The 16,829-nt window shown below is 37.3% G+C and overlaps 2 protein-coding genes across 2 annotated transcripts; one reads left to right on the top strand and one right to left on the bottom strand.

The window, feature by feature from the left end:
* The first annotated feature begins 8,752 nt into the window (after nucleotides 1–8,752).
* On the top strand, nucleotides 8,753–13,678 carry LOC119766302. Its single transcript, XM_038250764.1, is given in 8 exon segments — nucleotides 8,753–8,764; nucleotides 8,825–8,905; nucleotides 8,980–9,534; nucleotides 11,405–12,055; nucleotides 12,728–12,809; nucleotides 12,812–12,865; nucleotides 12,868–13,468; nucleotides 13,533–13,678. Coding segments are annotated over 8 exon segments (2,160 nt in total). The 3' UTR covers nucleotides 13,657–13,678.
* Nucleotides 13,504–16,760, bottom strand: LOC6043203 (gamma-tubulin complex component 4 homolog). Its single transcript, XM_001857487.2, has 3 exons — nucleotides 16,563–16,760; nucleotides 13,867–15,659; nucleotides 13,504–13,810 (listed from the first exon to the last, which is right to left on the bottom strand). Exons 1-3 carry the CDS (start codon nucleotides 16,626–16,628, stop codon nucleotides 13,669–13,671), a joined length of 2,001 nt encoding a protein of 666 aa, XP_001857531.2. The 5' UTR covers nucleotides 16,629–16,760; the 3' UTR covers nucleotides 13,504–13,668.
* Between the last annotated feature and the right edge of the window lie 69 nt (nucleotides 16,761–16,829).

Here is a 16,829-nt window from a genome sequence, read left to right as displayed (position 1 = left end):
CAAAACGACATGCGACACCTAGTGTTGAGTAGTAGAACAGAGCGAAGAATGTCGATTGAAATTTTTGCCCGTTGAGGTTATGTATGCGAATTCTGTTTTGTTAAATTCCAGCGTTCAAAATAACTTTTGAGCAGAAATTCGAGCTGATCCTTTGTTAACTTTTGATGCTCTATCATTTTACACAATATTTTTTTTTTCAAAATTATTTTTCTTCAAAATCTTTTATTGCGTTAATTTATAGAGGGCAAAAGTTTACACTCGTACTATTTTTCTCAAAAGTTGTTCTAAGAGCTGTAAATTCAATTTTAAGTTTGCATTCCTATATAACCGAACAGCGAAAATTTGAATCGTCATTCTTCGATGCTTTGCGCCATCTGCCGGAATTATGGAGCTTTTAATCGCGAATTCCTTTCTGCTGGATTGAAGAACAAAATCGCTTATTGGCGTTCATGAGCAAAACGACATGCGATTAAAAGCTCCATAATTCCGGCAGATGGCGCAAAGCATCGAAGAATGACGATTCAAATTTTCGCTGTTCGGTTATATAGGAATGCAAACTTAAAATTGAATTTACAGCTCTTAGAACAACTTTTGAGAAAAAATTGAAGTAGTACGAGTGTAAACTTTTTGCCCTCTATAAATTAACGCAATTCGCGATTAAAAGCTCCATAATTCCGGCAGATGGCGCAAAGCATCGAAGAATGACGATTCAAATTTTCGCTGTTCGGTTATATAGGAATGCAAACTTAAAATTGAATTTACAGCTCTTAGAACAACTTTTGAGAAAAAATTGAAGTAGTACGAGTGTAAACTTTTTGCCCTCTATAAATTAACGCAATAAAAAAGATTTTGAAGAAAAATAATTTTGAAAAAAAAATATTGTGTAAAATGATAGAGCATCAAAAGTTAACAAAGGATCAGCTCGAATTTCTGCTCAAAAGTTATTTTGAACGCTGGAATTTAACAAAACAGAATTCGCATACATAACCTCAACGGGTAAAAATTTCAATCGACATTCTTCGCTCTGTTCTACTACTCAACACTAGGTGTCGCATGTCGTTTTGCTCATGAACGCCAATAAAAAAGATTTTGAAGAAAAATAATTTTGAAAAAAAAATATTGTGTAAAATGATAGAGCATCAAAAGTTAACAAAGGATCAGCTCGAATTTCTGCTCAAAAGTTATTTTGAACGCTGGAATTTAACAAAACAGAATTCGCATACATAACCTCAACGGGCAAAAATTTCAATCGACATTCTTCGCTCTGTTCTACTACTCAACACTAGGTGTCGCATATCGTTTTGCTCATGAACGCCAATTGAGGTTTTGCAGCAAAGTTAAAAGACACATGTCGCAACCTATGAACAAAAAGCGTAAACCTATGATTTTTTGAAAAAATGTGTTTTTTCCTTCATTATCAACATTTTTATAAAACTTATGCCGGATTCGGATGAGAAAAATTATTTCCAACAAATTAATGTACAACTTTCCAATATTTGTTTAATTTTTCTATGAGAAAACTGTAAATTTAGAAAAAGATAGTAATTTGGACTATTTGGCAAGAAAGTCGGTCAAAAATCAATAAAAATTGTTGAATATACGTAAACACATCTGTTATCAACTATATAACTGTTTATTTCATTGATATTTATGAGGAAACTAATTTTTCGTGTTCCAAAACAAGTTTTTTAAAGAAAAAGTTCACAAATTTTTGCGCGCCCAAAAATTGATGTTCATTACTTTAAAGCAAATAATTTTTCTCGTCTTTTGCGACTAGTTTCATTATGATTGATGCAGGGAATCATGAGAAATAATCGCATTTGCTCTTCAATCCAGCAGAAAGGAATACGATTTTTGGCAAGTAACCTCATTTTGGCGCCACCTACATTTGAAACACAGTCGCGCTGCAAAACCTCAATTGCTACCATGCAATTTTATGGAAGTATGGTAGATTTTACCATATTTGCGTTTACTTTTACCGAAATGCCACAGTTAATTTAATAAGCAGCATTTTTAGCAAATGTTGAGAACCCGAACATGGTAATTTTAAGAACATTTTCCTATATATCAAACAAATCAACATTTATATAGTTGATAACATATTTGATGGACAGCCTTTCTTGCCAAATAGTCCAAATTTTTATCTTTTTATAAAATTACAGTTGTCTCATAGAAAAATCTAACTAATAATAAAAAATATTGCTACACGCAGAAAAATGTTTTGTAGAATCAGCCTGTACGAGGTTTGAATCAACAAAATTTTTGTTGAATATAATCAACGCCGATTTTGCGTAGAAACAAACCTTGATTTTCTCAATTTCAAAAAAGTGTTTTGATGTTTTGAAAAAGCTGCGGAAGGAATGGGGTCAAGAAACAGCTTTAAAAACAGCAGAACAAAGGAGAGGGAACGAACGATTCAACAAAAATCAAGATTTGCTTTATTTTTCTGCGTGTGCAAAAAACTCGAAACCGTCAGCTTTTTTTGCGTTCAATAATAAAAGAACGCTCCCTTAAAGGCCTTTAAATCAACCATGCGAATGAGGTTTTGCAGCGCGACTGTGTTTCAAATGTAGGTGGCGCCAAAATGAGGTTACTTGCCAAAAATCGCATTCCTTTCTGCTGGATTGAAGAACAAAATCGCTTATTTCTCATGATTCCCTGCATCAATCTTAATGAAACTAGTCGCAAAAGACGAGAAAAATTGTTTGCTTTAAAGTAATGAACATCAATTTTTGGGCGCGCAAAAATTTGTGAACTTTTTCTTTAAAAAACTTGTTTTGGAACACGAAAAAATTAGTTTCCTCATAAATATCAATGAAATAAACAGTTATATAGTTGATAACAGATGTGTTTTTTTTTATTTTTTTTTTTTTGTTGGAAATAATTTTTTTTATCCGAATCCGGCATAAGTTTTATAAAAATTTAGATAATTAAGGGATCGTGCATAAACCACGTGGCCTTTTTTTCGGGAACTTTTGACCCCCTACCCCCATGGTTTTCGTGGTTTCTCGCCAACCCCCTCCTATGGCCACGTGGCTTATTTCTCCAAAGTGAAAAATCAAAGAAAAAAATGTTAAATATTCAATTCACAATAATTTTTTTCCACACATTCAACACTTAATGACTCTTTTGAGTATTTTTGATAAAAAAAAAGTTGGGAATCAAAAGCATTTCTTGTTTGAAAAATAATTTCCAACTCTTCAATAATTTAAAATATTTTTACACTTTTGAAATTTATTTTACTCAATTCGTCATCAGCTTTAAATTTCAGATTCCTTTCACTATTTCAATCTATTTGAGAATGAAAAGGTTACTTCATACCTGAAAAATTAAAATTTTTAATAAATAATTAATGATTATCGTGGCATGCATTTGACCCAAATTTTTATAATATTTTTTGAATCAAGAAGATTGTTATTTATTTCTGACTATGTTTATAAAAAAAAGGTAACATTAAACTTTAAACAACAACAAAGCCAATAAAGCCATTATGAAAAAGTGTTAAATTTCAACGATTACATAAGCGTATAGTTACGTTTCACACAGTTTTTATTTGTAGTTAATATTTTTAAATCTTAAACTAAATTCATTCAGTCATTTCGAATATTGTTTGCCAAATGTTTGATTCGCTTAAACTTTTGTGTGAATATAGGTTCCATACCATAGATAAGGATTGATCTTCAGTTTTCGGAAAACTTAAATTTCTAAAAAATCCAAAGATTTTTAGTTTTTAATAAAAAAATTAAAAACTTCTTAACGCTAAAAAAAATAATTAAAAATCTTCAAATCGCAAATAAGACTGGTAAATATGTTAATCAACGCTTTTTACCCTCAGCTCAGTATATTAATGAATTTACAAAAATATTGTTTTTTTCTGAAGTTTTACGTCCTTTTCCGTTTTCTGCTGTAAAAATGTTAAAAAGCCTTCATTTGATAAGAAATTCATTAATAAACGTTATATAATGTTTTTAAATAGCATGTAAAAGACTTTACTTGTTATTTAAATAACGAAACAAATTGAATCGAATTTTTTATTGGTTGAATTAAATTAACAAGAATTTGATTGAGTTATTACAAATAAGTTTAAAGAAATTTTTTTCAGAAACATTCGTATAAAAATTAGATAAAATAAAAAAGGTCATCAAACTACATTTTACATTACAAAAAGTTTAAACATTTAAATACTGACACTTCGATAAATCGACATTGATTCAAAAAATTAAATATCGAAATTTACAAAATTTTAAAGGATACTTGGTAAAATATCTTTCAACGAATTCCTAGATATTTTTAAATTCTTCTAAAGAATCATGTAAAAAATATATGTAAAGATTGTATAATAAAGGTAATCATATGAATAAAATTTAAAATTTTGTTGCCTGTTTTTGTTGTTATCATCATTTTCATTGCCAGCTAAAGTTTCAAAAAAAATATAATAAGTAATTTAAAAAAAAATAAACATTTAAATAATAGGTACTGTTAAGCTTTCGGTTATTTTTCAAAAACTGATTATTTATGTTTTTACGCTAAATAAAAACTATGGTTCCATTTTTGAAGTGAAGTTTTTAGGAATTTAATATTCAAAATAAAAGTTTTTTTTTTAAATAAAACTGTGAATGATTTTTTAAAGAAATTTGTCCAATGGTTTGTATTGACTTTTTATAAAAAGTTTTTGATTTGAAATGATTCTTCAGGCAACAAGCACATATTTTTTGAGGTTCTGGAAAAGTCGGGATTTGAGGAGTCACTCTGGTTCATTTACTCAACAGTATAAAATTTTATTATTATTTTACAGAAAATAAAAAGATTCTACAAACATAGCTTTTTCTGTAAATCCTACAAAACATGAAAATTATAAATAAGCAGTGATTTGATTTTAAACTGAAGGCCAGAATTATAAAATTATAATGCAATGAAATGCATTAAAAATATAAATGCTAAAATATAAATACTTTTAGACTCTTCAAGCTACATGAGTTTATAAATCGTGCTTTTAAATATTTCCATACAATCAAACCACACTGAAAAAAATCAGTTCTCGAAATCAAATGCGAGAACCACGAAGGAATATACTCACGTTCATAGTGCAAATGCACCATACTCATGAATAAATTCCTTCGTGGTTCTGACATTCGTGAACTTTATTCACGATTACGAGGATTGATTTTTTTTTCTGTGCAAATAAACGATTAAAAAGCATTAAATTAAAAAAGTTAGCAGTTTTTAAAAATAATTTATTTGTATTTTTCTATTATTATTTTTTTGCTTTTGAATCGTAGTCTGGATGAATTCGCAAAATGATAAATTTGGCAAATGATTTATCTTTTTTAAATTGTAATAATAACTATTTAAAAGATCATGAAATTCTCTAAAATGTTACATTTTTGATCTTGCTTTTGGTTGCTGAAATATTTATTTAAAAAAAAAGAAATATGAGTTTTTCTTCTTTTAACGGTATTATAAAAAAATATATATTGATCTTGAATGACATTATATTGAAATTTGATTCACGAATAGATATCGGCGTTTGAAAACTGAGTGTTGTTTGGTTGACACTTCTAAACTTCAATTTAGTTTATTGTGTCCTTTGAGTGATTTTATTTCAGGTATGAAAAGACCAATCTTCAGTGTTCCTTGAATAAAGTTAAAGAAAATTTTCTCAGCATAAAGAAAAACATATTTCCGGTTGAGAGCTATTTCTTAATTTAAAAATTGATAAAGAAACAAAAAGATTGTTTGCTTGAAAATCGATAAGTTCGATACGATTCTTCCATCACTGATACAGTGAAATTGAAATATACGTGGTAATTATAAATAAAATAATAATATGCGTTTAATCTGAAACATGAACTGTATGCATGTATTTAAATTTAATTAGCTCAATTTTATGATGTTTTTAAAAGTATTTTTTAAAGGCCACGTGGTCTGCCGTCGCCCCCTCCCCCCATGGCTTTGTGGCCTTTTTGGTCAGATTTTCAACCCCCTAAGGAGGCCACGTGGTTTATGCACGACCCCTAAGGAAAAAACACATTTTTTCAAAAATCATAGGTTTACGCTATTTGTTCATAGGTGGCGACATGTGTCTTTTAGCTTTGCTGCAATTCCTCTTAACCGTCAGCTTTTTCTTGCGTTCAATAATAAAAGAACGCTCCCTTAAAGGCCTTAAAATCAACCATGTGAAACTAGCGGAGAATAGCGAAAATTGATTTCCGGTTGCCATTTATAGATTTTCAAATCATAGCATGCCTTGAAGTTTGAACACATTTTCAAAACTCAAAACGATCACGTGGGCCTACATTTCACAATTCGTAAGTTTAAAAAAAATCTTTAAAAATATTTAAAAAAATAAAATAATAAAATAACAAAACATACAGGATCATGGATATGCATCAAGACAAGGAGATGGTCAATCCGTCTGACCTTCCGTCTGTGAGAAATAACGGTGCGGGAGAATCGAGCGGAATTCCGGGCTCGTCGGCCGTCAACAACGTCGATGTACGGCCAGCCTTCTTTTTCGGTAAGTTTGTATTAAAAATAGCAATAGTGATTAATATTACAATTTAATAGAAAAAAATTAAATGAAAAAAAGCAAATGTATCATAAATGAACACTGCACTGCACGGTTTTTTCCATTTATTTTTTTGCAAAATATTTTGAGATATTTTTATAGTTTTAGTAAAAACAAATATATATATTCGCCAAGGTGATCAATATATCACGTAGTGCATATTTTTTGAGGATTATTTGAACAACATTAACACAGTCGTACTCGGTCTGATCCGTCCTAGCGATTGTCCCTGGGCCATTGTGTCATTATCAATTTTGACGATTTCCGTGGTTTTGGTCAGAAGATCCATCTTGTTTGTATACCTGCTGAAATTAAGAAAAGATTTATTACTTATGTTGGGCCATTTTATTGAAACAATTAACTTAGTTGGTGGCGCAGAAAATACGTCAATCTCCTTCGACAAAAGAAAATGAAAGAACTTGGAAACTTGACAAAATGGCGGCAATCACATTCGCCATAAATCGGTTCAGCAAATGACGTCATTTTCGTCAAATTTTGCTCTGTCAGAATATTCTAGCAAATTTCTTACAGTATTCTGATAAGCCTGCTAGAATCATTCTAGCAGGATTCTAGCAGAACAAGTTCTGCTAGAAATATCCGTGACTGGGAATGAATGACTTTTATTAAAAAGAATTATTAATCTTTAAAATTAGCCTACAATGTTCCAAATAAGTTTTCAAGCAAATTTCGCTGCGATTATATAAAATTTTATGGTGAACAATAACTGGTTTATTTGCGGACAAAATAAGTTATTTCCCATCATTAACAAAATTACCCGCTGTGGTTGAAATTGTCAAAATTATGGCGGCTGCAATTGGGTACTAAAGCCCTATGTCGATTTTCATGTTCAACGGTAAAAAACACGATTAAAAACCATTTCTAATCCCTTTTCTTCATTTTAATGCAAAAATTTTGTTTGACAAGACAACATTTTTTCGATGGATCAACTATGGTCCCTTTGGAACGAGCTGTCAAGTAGGAGCTTTTCTGTCAAGAAGGACCACGAGGTTAATTTTTCAAAATTGATTTAAAAATCCATTTTAAACTCTTTTTGGTCGTACAAAGGGTCATTGTACTCAGAAAAGTAAGCTTTTTCGCTGTAAACAATAATATCAGCAATCTAAGCTTAATTTTAGGACCCAATTATGCTTTTTTAAAAAAGCATAAAAAAATTATAAAAAAAAGAAAATCACTATTAATGTTTCAGTTAGTGCTAGAAATGAATGAATATGAATATGTAAACCTGCATAATATATTGAACCAAAAAATATTATAAGTTAGCAAAATAAATATTAAATCCAGAAGGCGAAAACTGGTGCAGGGCGAAAACTGGGTACACTACCCTATTGAAGGTTTTGCTGCGCGGCCAAAGGGCAATTCACATTTGAAAATTCACCAATTCTGGAGCAACATTTGAAAAGGGCGCATAAGCATTTTGACAGCTATAACTATTTTGCAAATTCCGAGCCAACAGTTGACTATTTAACAAAACCCGCTATGTTAAAGGGTAGCTGAGAGAGCCAACTATTGATTTACATTTCGGGTTTTGTGAAAAAGTCACCTGTTGGATCGGAATTTGCAAAATTGCTCCATCTGTCAAAATGCATATCCGCCCTTTTCTCATGTTGCACCAGAATTAGAAGCCACTCAGTCAAATCAATCCGATTTCTGAAACGGAATTTAATTAGAATGGTATACAAATTCCGTTTCAAACGCAACAATCGGTTCGAACACGGGACCGGTTGTTGCGTGTTGCGTTTGAAACGGAATTTGTAAACGATTTAAATTAGAGAGGATGTTCGATCGAAGCTAGCTGATTCCACAGGCCTTCACAGAAACCCAATTCGAAATCGTTGTCGTAGATGGTCATGTGATGCCCAGCTTGCGACAATACAACAATTTTTTTTTACAGGTCGATTAAATCGCGAAGATCCACCAGGATGGACCGGCTATAAACGGCCTACACCACCACAGTCCTTGTCCTTTCTACCGGCTTCCCTCTCTAATCATGCGAATCATATTAAAGTTGTTGAAAAAAAATTAATTAAAGTTAAGATTTTAACTAAACAAAAACAAAAAAAAAAGGAAGCGATAACCCTAAAAAGTGAATTCCCCAAATTAAGAAAGGCCCCGCCAGGTTGGACTGGTTATAAAAGAAAAGATCCAACTTCCGCAGCTACGGTCATGTTCTCTTTGGTATGAATATACTTTGATTATCAATCTACATTAAAAATAATATTATTTAATAAAATACAGGACGACGGCAAACAAAAAAAACTGCTAAACGAGCCAGAAGTCGTGCCGGAAGAGCTGCTCTACGCCTCGCAAAAGGAAGAGGTAATTATTTCGGTTAATAGAAAAATATTCATAATTATCTTCATTGACAATAATATACATTAATTTTAAAAAAGGACAAAAGTGAAGAGGGGCCGGAGATTATCAAGCTTCCGGATCAGCCACAAGCCACGCCCTGCACTATACCACTAGCCACGCCCCACGCCTCGAGATTATTGCCGGATGTCAACCAGGACGACAGCTCGTGCCGCGCCAAGTCCGATACCGGCGAAACGCGAGAGATTATCAAGCTTCCGGATCAGCCACAAGCCACGCCTCGCACTATACCACTAGCCACGCCTCACGCCTCGAGATTATTGCCGGATGTCAACCAGGACGACAGCTCGTGCCGCGCCAAGTCCGATACCGGCGAAACGCGAGAGATTATCAAGCTTCCGGATCAGCCACAAGCCACGCCTCGCACTATACCACTAGCCACGCCTCACGCCTCGAGATTATTGCCGGATGTCAACCAGGACGACAGCTCGTGCCGCGCCAAGTCCGATACCGGCGAAACGCGAGAGATTATCAAGCTTCCGCCTCACGCCTCGAGATTGTTGTCACAGGTCACTCCGGTCGTCAGCCAAGAGGACAGAGGTGACGTGAACGGGAAGATGGTGGATAGAGAACTGGTATTTTTTTTTTGTTTCTTTTAAGATCAATTCTATACAATTATCCGAAACTCACACTTTTTTCAAAATTTCAACATCCCCGAAAAGTCACATCCATTTCCCATGAACGATCAAATCCCCAGAACCCGGTAATCAGCATTTTTACCATTATAAAAATAAATTGACGTATGGATTTTGATCAATATTGACAAGGTGGCAAGTGAAAAAAATGGTAAAGGTAATGTGTGATTTATTGAAAAAAAAAAACGTTATTTAATCCACCTTTAGGTGGTTGGTGCCTTCCTCACATTCATAAAGTCAATACATTCAGTAAAAAGGGCAACATTCCCCCTTAACATGTTTAACAAATCAACTTTATTCCTCATTTCTTTTGATAGGGTTCACAGACCTTCAATATTTCAGAAAAATCGACAAGGACTGATAAAAAACATATCAAACGATAGTTCACATGGAAGATTCAGACAATATTTATACCACAATATCTGAGATCCGGCTTCCAAAAAGTGTATAAATAACACTTAAGGGCTAATAACTTTTGATAAGGTTGTCAGATCCACGATGTTTTAGGCAGATTTGAAAGGTGTTTCAAATATCTAACTAACGATGGGTCGCATGATGAACCCGGACATCATTTTTATTGAAATATCTGAGATCCGGCTTCCAAAAAGTGTATAAATAACACTTAAGTGTTAATAACTTTTGATAGGGTTGTCAGATCCTCGATGTTTTAGGCTCATTTGAAAGGTTTTTTTAATACTTTTCTGAAAATGTATTACGTGATAGGGTTTTTTTTTTGCAAAAACCACCCTTTTTACTATCTTCCGGACATAGGCCAAAATCGTTTTTTTTAACATAACTTTTGAAGTACTTAACTAAACTTGCTGATTTTAAATAGAGACCTATGGGACCCCAAGACGGATCGAATGAGACTACTACGGTCAAAATCCGTTAATCCAGTCCGGAGATAATCGAGTGACAATTTTTTGGCCCACCCACCTACACACATCCACACAGACATTTGCTCAGAACGTGATTCTGAGTCGATATGTATACGTGAAGGTGGGTCTACGAAGTCAAATCAATAAGTTCATTTTTCGAGTGATTTTATAGCCTTTCCTCAGTAAGGTGAGGAAGGCAAAACCAAATCGCAATTTTCTCAAAGTCATATTGTACCTGTAATTTTAAATCAAACTTTTTTGCTATCTCCCTCTAAAGAGCGAGAGCTAGACAAAATACTTCAACCATTGAGATAGGCAACGGTACATGGAACAGAAAATCAGAATAATTTTAAATTAAAAAAATATGTTTGGTAATTTTAAAAATAAAAATAGAAATTTATATTGTCGTAAATCTTTTGGTAATTTTTCAAAATCTGATGATTTATTTTTTTACTAAAAACAATGCTTTAATTTTGAAAAAAGGTTGAAGGTTTTAAGAAATAATTAATAAAATTTATGTTTTTATTTACTCAAACTTTTTGATTTTTAATTGTTAAATAGTATAAATTGACATTTTATAAAGATTTTAAGAAATGAAATCATTCATCAGAAAAGAAATTTCTTTTTTTTTGAGGTTTTGGAAAAGCAGGGAAAAAGTCGGGAATAATAAAATGGGATTTGAGTGGTCACCTTGATATTTTCCATACAAAGATCTATTAATAACGAAAAGTAAGTGTCCGAGTTATTAACGATTGCCTAAATATTTACAAAATAAACTGTTTAGCTATTATCTAAGAAAATATAATATATGAAAAAAAAGAAAATCGGTACAATTAAATTAGGGAAAATGGAATTTTCGGGGATGTAATCTTTCCAGAATAAGTCGATTCGAGAATCCGAATGATCGGGGAATTATTATGAATTATTTTCAGAGCCGGCAGATAAAAGCGGTTGACGAAATGGTGAAACGTTTCGCAGAAGTATCCCGCCTGGAGTTCCCGGGCGTGGACGAGAAGGATGAAGCGTTGGCCTCGAGCGGAGGTTTGAAGCGGCAAAAGATCGAACCAGTTGCCCAGGGTCCACAAAATCCGCACCCTCCGATAACCCTTACCCGAACACCACTCAAAGTTCCAAATTTCGAGTTTCCCTTTCCTTATCAGATCTTCTCGGAATTTGGAACCTGCATTTATTATAATAAGAAGAGGAAAACGGCAGAATATGCCACATACGAGTTGAGTATGGAAGGGGAGAGACTCTTCTTATTAGAACGCAGATATTATAAAGATCCACGTATTTTACCGGTGAGGAGGGTGCGGATGTACAATCTGAATGAGAAGCGCTACGTACTGTTTCATATGATTCCAGTTGGTCATATGAACGATCTGATGAAACAGTACGTAGCCAATTGCCTAACTAATCTCATCCCGTTTAATGGCAAAATGAACACCGGACCCTGGGCAGCAATGGAACGTGAAGATTTGAAGGCTGCCAAACTTTATCAAAAAACAATCATTCATGTAGGAGAGTTGAGGGTGCCCCCTAAAAAGGGTGAATTAGAATGTTACAAGGTATTAGATAATAAGGTTACCATTTTAAATAAGATCTATCGAGAAATTAAAAGTGAGAGTGTGTGCAACATGGAGTTAAACTTTCTGTGAAGTTGCTGTGAAGATTATCATAGCACTTTGAAAAGTTTAACTCCATGTTGCACGCACACACTCTCACTTTTAATTTCTCGATAGAGCTAGAGAATGCCACGACAAACTAGGAAAAATACACCTAGTTTGTCGTGGCTTCGAAAATGCTGACCCCAAATCTTATGATTTAGATTATTATAACATTTCTTTAAGTGATGTTTGGGTTTGGGGGGGGTCAGATATTGTTAAAAATAATCTCAGTAATATTTGTACAGTAAATGGAGAGCCTTTTAGCTATAAGGAATTTGTTAAAAAAATAAACACTGAAAAATAAATAAAAACTTTCATTTCGAACGTAGAATTTTTTAAATTTTTGTCACTTAACGGTGGTCCTTGACGATTTCGAACCGATTTAGCCCCGACCCAGTCACGGCTTTCTCGCAGAAGAGGAAGAAGCAAAGAAGAGCACCGCCAGGATGTCACCGGCGTATTTGGGCTGACGGAGCCGGCCCCACGCCTTGGGGGGATAAGATTAATATCATTTTTATTAAAAAAGAAACCTTCATTTCTAATCTAAAAAGGTGCAGGTGGTTATGTTACACATGACCAGTGTGACAAAAAACTTTGCCGTGTTTGTCCGCCGTTGAAGCGTCCAACCTGGCTCGACTTGCGCGAGAGGTCGTCAAAGAGAACGGGTTTGAGGGGTCGTTGAGGTGGTTGAGAGTAAGGTGGAGGATTTTCAGCTGCCGGAAGGTGAGGGAAGGTGGACATTATCGTTTCGGAGTGGATGGGATTCTTTCTGCTGCACGAGGGCATGCTGGATTCGGTGATTTACGCGCGGGACAAGTTTTTGAAGCCGAGCGGGTTGATGTTTCCGGATACGGCCACGATTTATGTGGCTCCGTGCAGCGTGCCGGGCAGGTTCGACGAGTTTGAGAGCTTGTCGGGGGTGAGTTTGCGGTGCTTTGGGCGGGAGTTGCGCAAGCAAAAGTCGGACAAGCCGGAAATATTGAACGTGGAGGGGGATCAGCTGCTTCACGAGGGTCACATCATGGCGTGGTTGGATCTGAAGGAGGTCAGCACGGACGATTTGAACGAGTTCGACATGAAGGAGGTGCTGATCATCCAGAGGGCGGGCAAGTTCCAGGGCGTTTGCATTTGGTTCGACTGCAGCTTTCCCAGCGGGAACGCGAGCGAACCGACGAAGGAGGTGATCCTGAGCACGAATCCCAACAGTCCGGCGACGCACTGGAAGCAGAGCGTGATTTTGCTGCCGGAGGATGCGTGCGAGACGGTGGACAAGCTGGACCCGATTGCGTTCAGTTTGAGCTTGGCGCGGAATGCGGAACACCGACGAAGGTAAGGCTGCTTTCGAAGCTTGAAGAAATGAAGAGTTAAGTTTGTAACAATGTTTATTTTGCAGATACAACCTGCAGCTGACGCTGCTGGACGCGGAAAAGGAAGAGCACAGCTTACCTTGCGAGTGCGTAATGACCAAGTGCATCCTTATGAAGGCCCACCTGCAGTCGATGGAGGTTGATCAATAAAGAGCGAGTGTTTTAAGACGAAGCAGTTTGCGAGTTGTTACTAAACCAGTGGTTAAAGTCCAGCCGTAGGAGCAACTGGGAGAGTGGGGCACTGCTTGGGCCGGCCTTGAGGCCGATCAACAGCTTCAGCAGGGAGTCCACGTGGTTCTTGAAGCTGCGACAAAATTTGAGTCAGTCTTTGAGATTTTAAAAAAAGAAAGAAATACTCACGCTTGATCGTATCCGTTAAACTCTTGCCGCTCGATCTTCGTCATCGGATCTTTGCAACTGGTGCAGAACGAGCAAAACTTGTCCACCAGGACCAGCACCTTATCGAGGATTGTTAGCACCGGGTTCTCGTTGACGTGGATGACTCCGGTCGTGTTGGTCATGTCGCTTGCGCTGTTGTTCGACATCAGGAAGCACAAGCTGAGCACGTTCGCTTGGAAGACCGTGTGCGCCCGTTGGATCCGTTCAAAGTCCTTCGTTTCGCCGATCGCGGCCATCAGGATGCTGAACTGGCTCTCCAGGACGTCCGCCTGCAGGTAGTACTGCAGGTTGTCGATCAGGAACATCAGCTTGTTGCGGAACTGGAGCAGTTCGGAGTTTTTCTTGATTTTACTCTCTCGCTGGAAGGTCCAAACCTGGTGGATGTCGTACTGGATCTTCCGGATGCGCAGCAGAAACCGGAACATCTCGTTGTACTTGTCGAGGGTTTTGGGCGAAAAAAGCAGGTGGAGTGGCCACTTTACCTTGTACTTGAGCGTGATGTAGCTGAGAATGCTCTTGGTTTCGTAACAGGCGCTTTCCACTTCGTCCTTCGGGGGAAGCGCGAACGAGAACTGCTCGATATCTTCCGTGATGTTGACGCTGTTTGCGGCCAGCTGGAAGGCCCGGTTCAGGTCACGCGACGAAGCATCGGTAATGCCTTTGGAGAACAGCGTTCGCATCGACTTTGTCTGCTTGAGCAGTTCAGAGTAGAGTTCTCCCCGTCCCAACAGATAGTAATCCTTGATCAGCTTCAACTGCTTCACCAAATCCGCCTCCTTAATGGCGATCTCGGACATCTGCTCCGTAACCCGGACCTTAATCTCGTCCACGATGTGCTCAAACTTGGCAATGTTCAAATTCTCATCCATCTGAAGCTGATGGAATTTCTTGAAGAACTCGTACTCCTGCTCGCCCCACAAGCTCTCCTTAACCGTCGCAAACCGCTTCTCGCCAGCGACCTTCCTCTCCCCACCAATCATCCGCTTCTCCGCACTATCCCGCGGGTCGCAGTTCAGCATCAGCACCGTCTGCCCGATAAACAACACCTTCTCGGCCCAGCTGGCCGGAAAGTAGTACGGTAAAATCTCCCGCCGAATCTCGTACCGCCACAGCTCCGTGTTAATGCTGGCGTTGTCCGAGAACGAGTTCACCGACACGGACGGAGTTCCCGCGGCGGAGGGGCTGCTCCGTGTGTTGTCCACGTGCTGGATGAAAAACTCGCCAAACTGGTCGACAAACTTGCCGTGCAGCAGCCACCCGAACAGCTGCTTGATGAAGATCGCGTAGACGGAGTTTTGAATTAACTTAACCGCCTGATAGTTCCGCTCGTCCCCATGTAGACAATGCTGCTGCAGGTACTGCAGCAGGGCACACCCATGAATCCGCTGCGTAACGACTCCGCTGACCAGTCGCAGCAAAAACCCAAACAGCGACTGATACTGAGAAACCTGGTGATAGATGAAGATCAGCGACAAGTTCGGCCGCTTCAGGTAGTTTGCCTCCAGCTGGACGATCAAATCGCGGTACGGCTTCACCGCCAGATCCAGCCCATCGGCGAGAGCCTGCAGATACAGCCCTTGCGGGAGCGGTTCCTCCGACGGTTTCTGCTGCTTCGGCTTGATCAACCCCGCCGATTGCGTGCCGTAGTGTTGGACGAACTTTTTCAGTTCTTTGTAATGATTCGCGATACGGATGAGATCCTCCAGGATTTGGATCTCTCCCGGGTGCAGGAAGGTGGACGCGACCTCCGGAATCTGGGGGAAGGTGTGAACTTTACATCTTGGAAGAAACTATGCGGAAATTTACATTTGATACGATATTAACAAATTTTGAAATACTAACTGAAAACGTGCATTTTGAGCGCACTTTTGTTTAAGTCAAAGAGGATGGCTTAAGTTTTAAGGTCTATAGAGTACACACTTGGGGCCAATACGCAGCTCAAAAGGGGTCAAGAAACAGCTTTACGAACAGCAGAACAAAGGAGAGGGGGCGATTTCTTGGGGCTTTTCTTCAGCCGCTCTGGCTTGCTTTCGCTGCTGCCCATTTGATATTGACTGGCTCCTCACCAAGGGCATACGCCTTTAAATTAATTTGTAGCATGAATGGATTACGAGTAGATATCTTTCGATAATTTTATCGTCTATTATTGGAAGTGTCCATTGTTCTAACTCTACTTTCATGTATGTCCGTCCGTTCTTCTCATACTTCATCTCAACGCGGTCCTACGAAATCCTGTGTAGAGTCCTTTTGTCTATCACTTAGATTGTAGCTTACAGTTTTGTGATCATTTGCTATCCCACACACATATAAGCACATAGATTTATAACCGCGCCCAAATTTGCGTTACTTTTGCGGCCCATAGTGTTCCGATTATGAAGATGGGCGGCCGTCATAACATGCTCTTCCTCACAGTACCGCCGTGGTTCACACTTTTATTCCATCGAAGTATTACACAAGCTTTTTGAGCTCGTTGATGATCCTAGTATTCTTGGCTGCCTCAGGCAGTTTGTTATACATGCTGTATCCCTTGTAGAACAGTGAATTCTGCGTACACGCCTTTCTGCACATCTGCAATCCGAGCTCGTCATCTCAGATCTAGGTTTACTCGGTGTTCTTCTATAGAGAGGCAGGTTGCCGAACAGATGTTTACAACTTACCGTGAAGTTCTCGATCGGGAGGTCCGAATTCGAGGAAAACAACGTAAACAGAATGTCGTGAATCATGACGAGGGCTTAATGTAACAATTAACAATATTTAAGGAACAGAAATTAGATTAAACCGATTAAACTTGATTATTTTTAAGCCGGTTCTTCATTTGTTTATCAAATTCAACGTTCGAATGTGACAGTTGTCACAAAAACGAAAATAGAGACTCTTTTCAAAAGGTTTTAGCGTCAAATAAATTTTATAGCAAACGCACGCAG

Source organism: Culex quinquefasciatus, chromosome 2, assembly GCF_015732765.1.
Source record: "Culex quinquefasciatus strain JHB chromosome 2, VPISU_Cqui_1.0_pri_paternal, whole genome shotgun sequence".
Classification (NCBI taxonomy): Eukaryota; Metazoa; Arthropoda; class Insecta; order Diptera; family Culicidae; genus Culex; species Culex quinquefasciatus.
The sequence above is the reverse complement of the archived record's forward strand: the minus strand, read 5'-3'. Positions and strand labels throughout refer to the sequence as shown.

Coding starts and splice junctions, on each gene's coding strand:
- LOC6043203 (XM_001857487.2), bottom strand. CDS start 16,628: ATGATTCACGACATTCTGTTTACGTTGTTTTCCTCGAATTCGGACCTC. Junction 15,660..16,562: donor TCCCGATCGAGAACTTCACG/GTAAGTTGTAAA, acceptor ACCTTCCCCCAG/ATTCCGGAGGTCGCGTCCAC. Junction 13,811..13,866: donor TTTAACGGATACGATCAAGC/GTGAGTATTTCT, acceptor ATTTTGTCGCAG/CTTCAAGAACCACGTGGACT.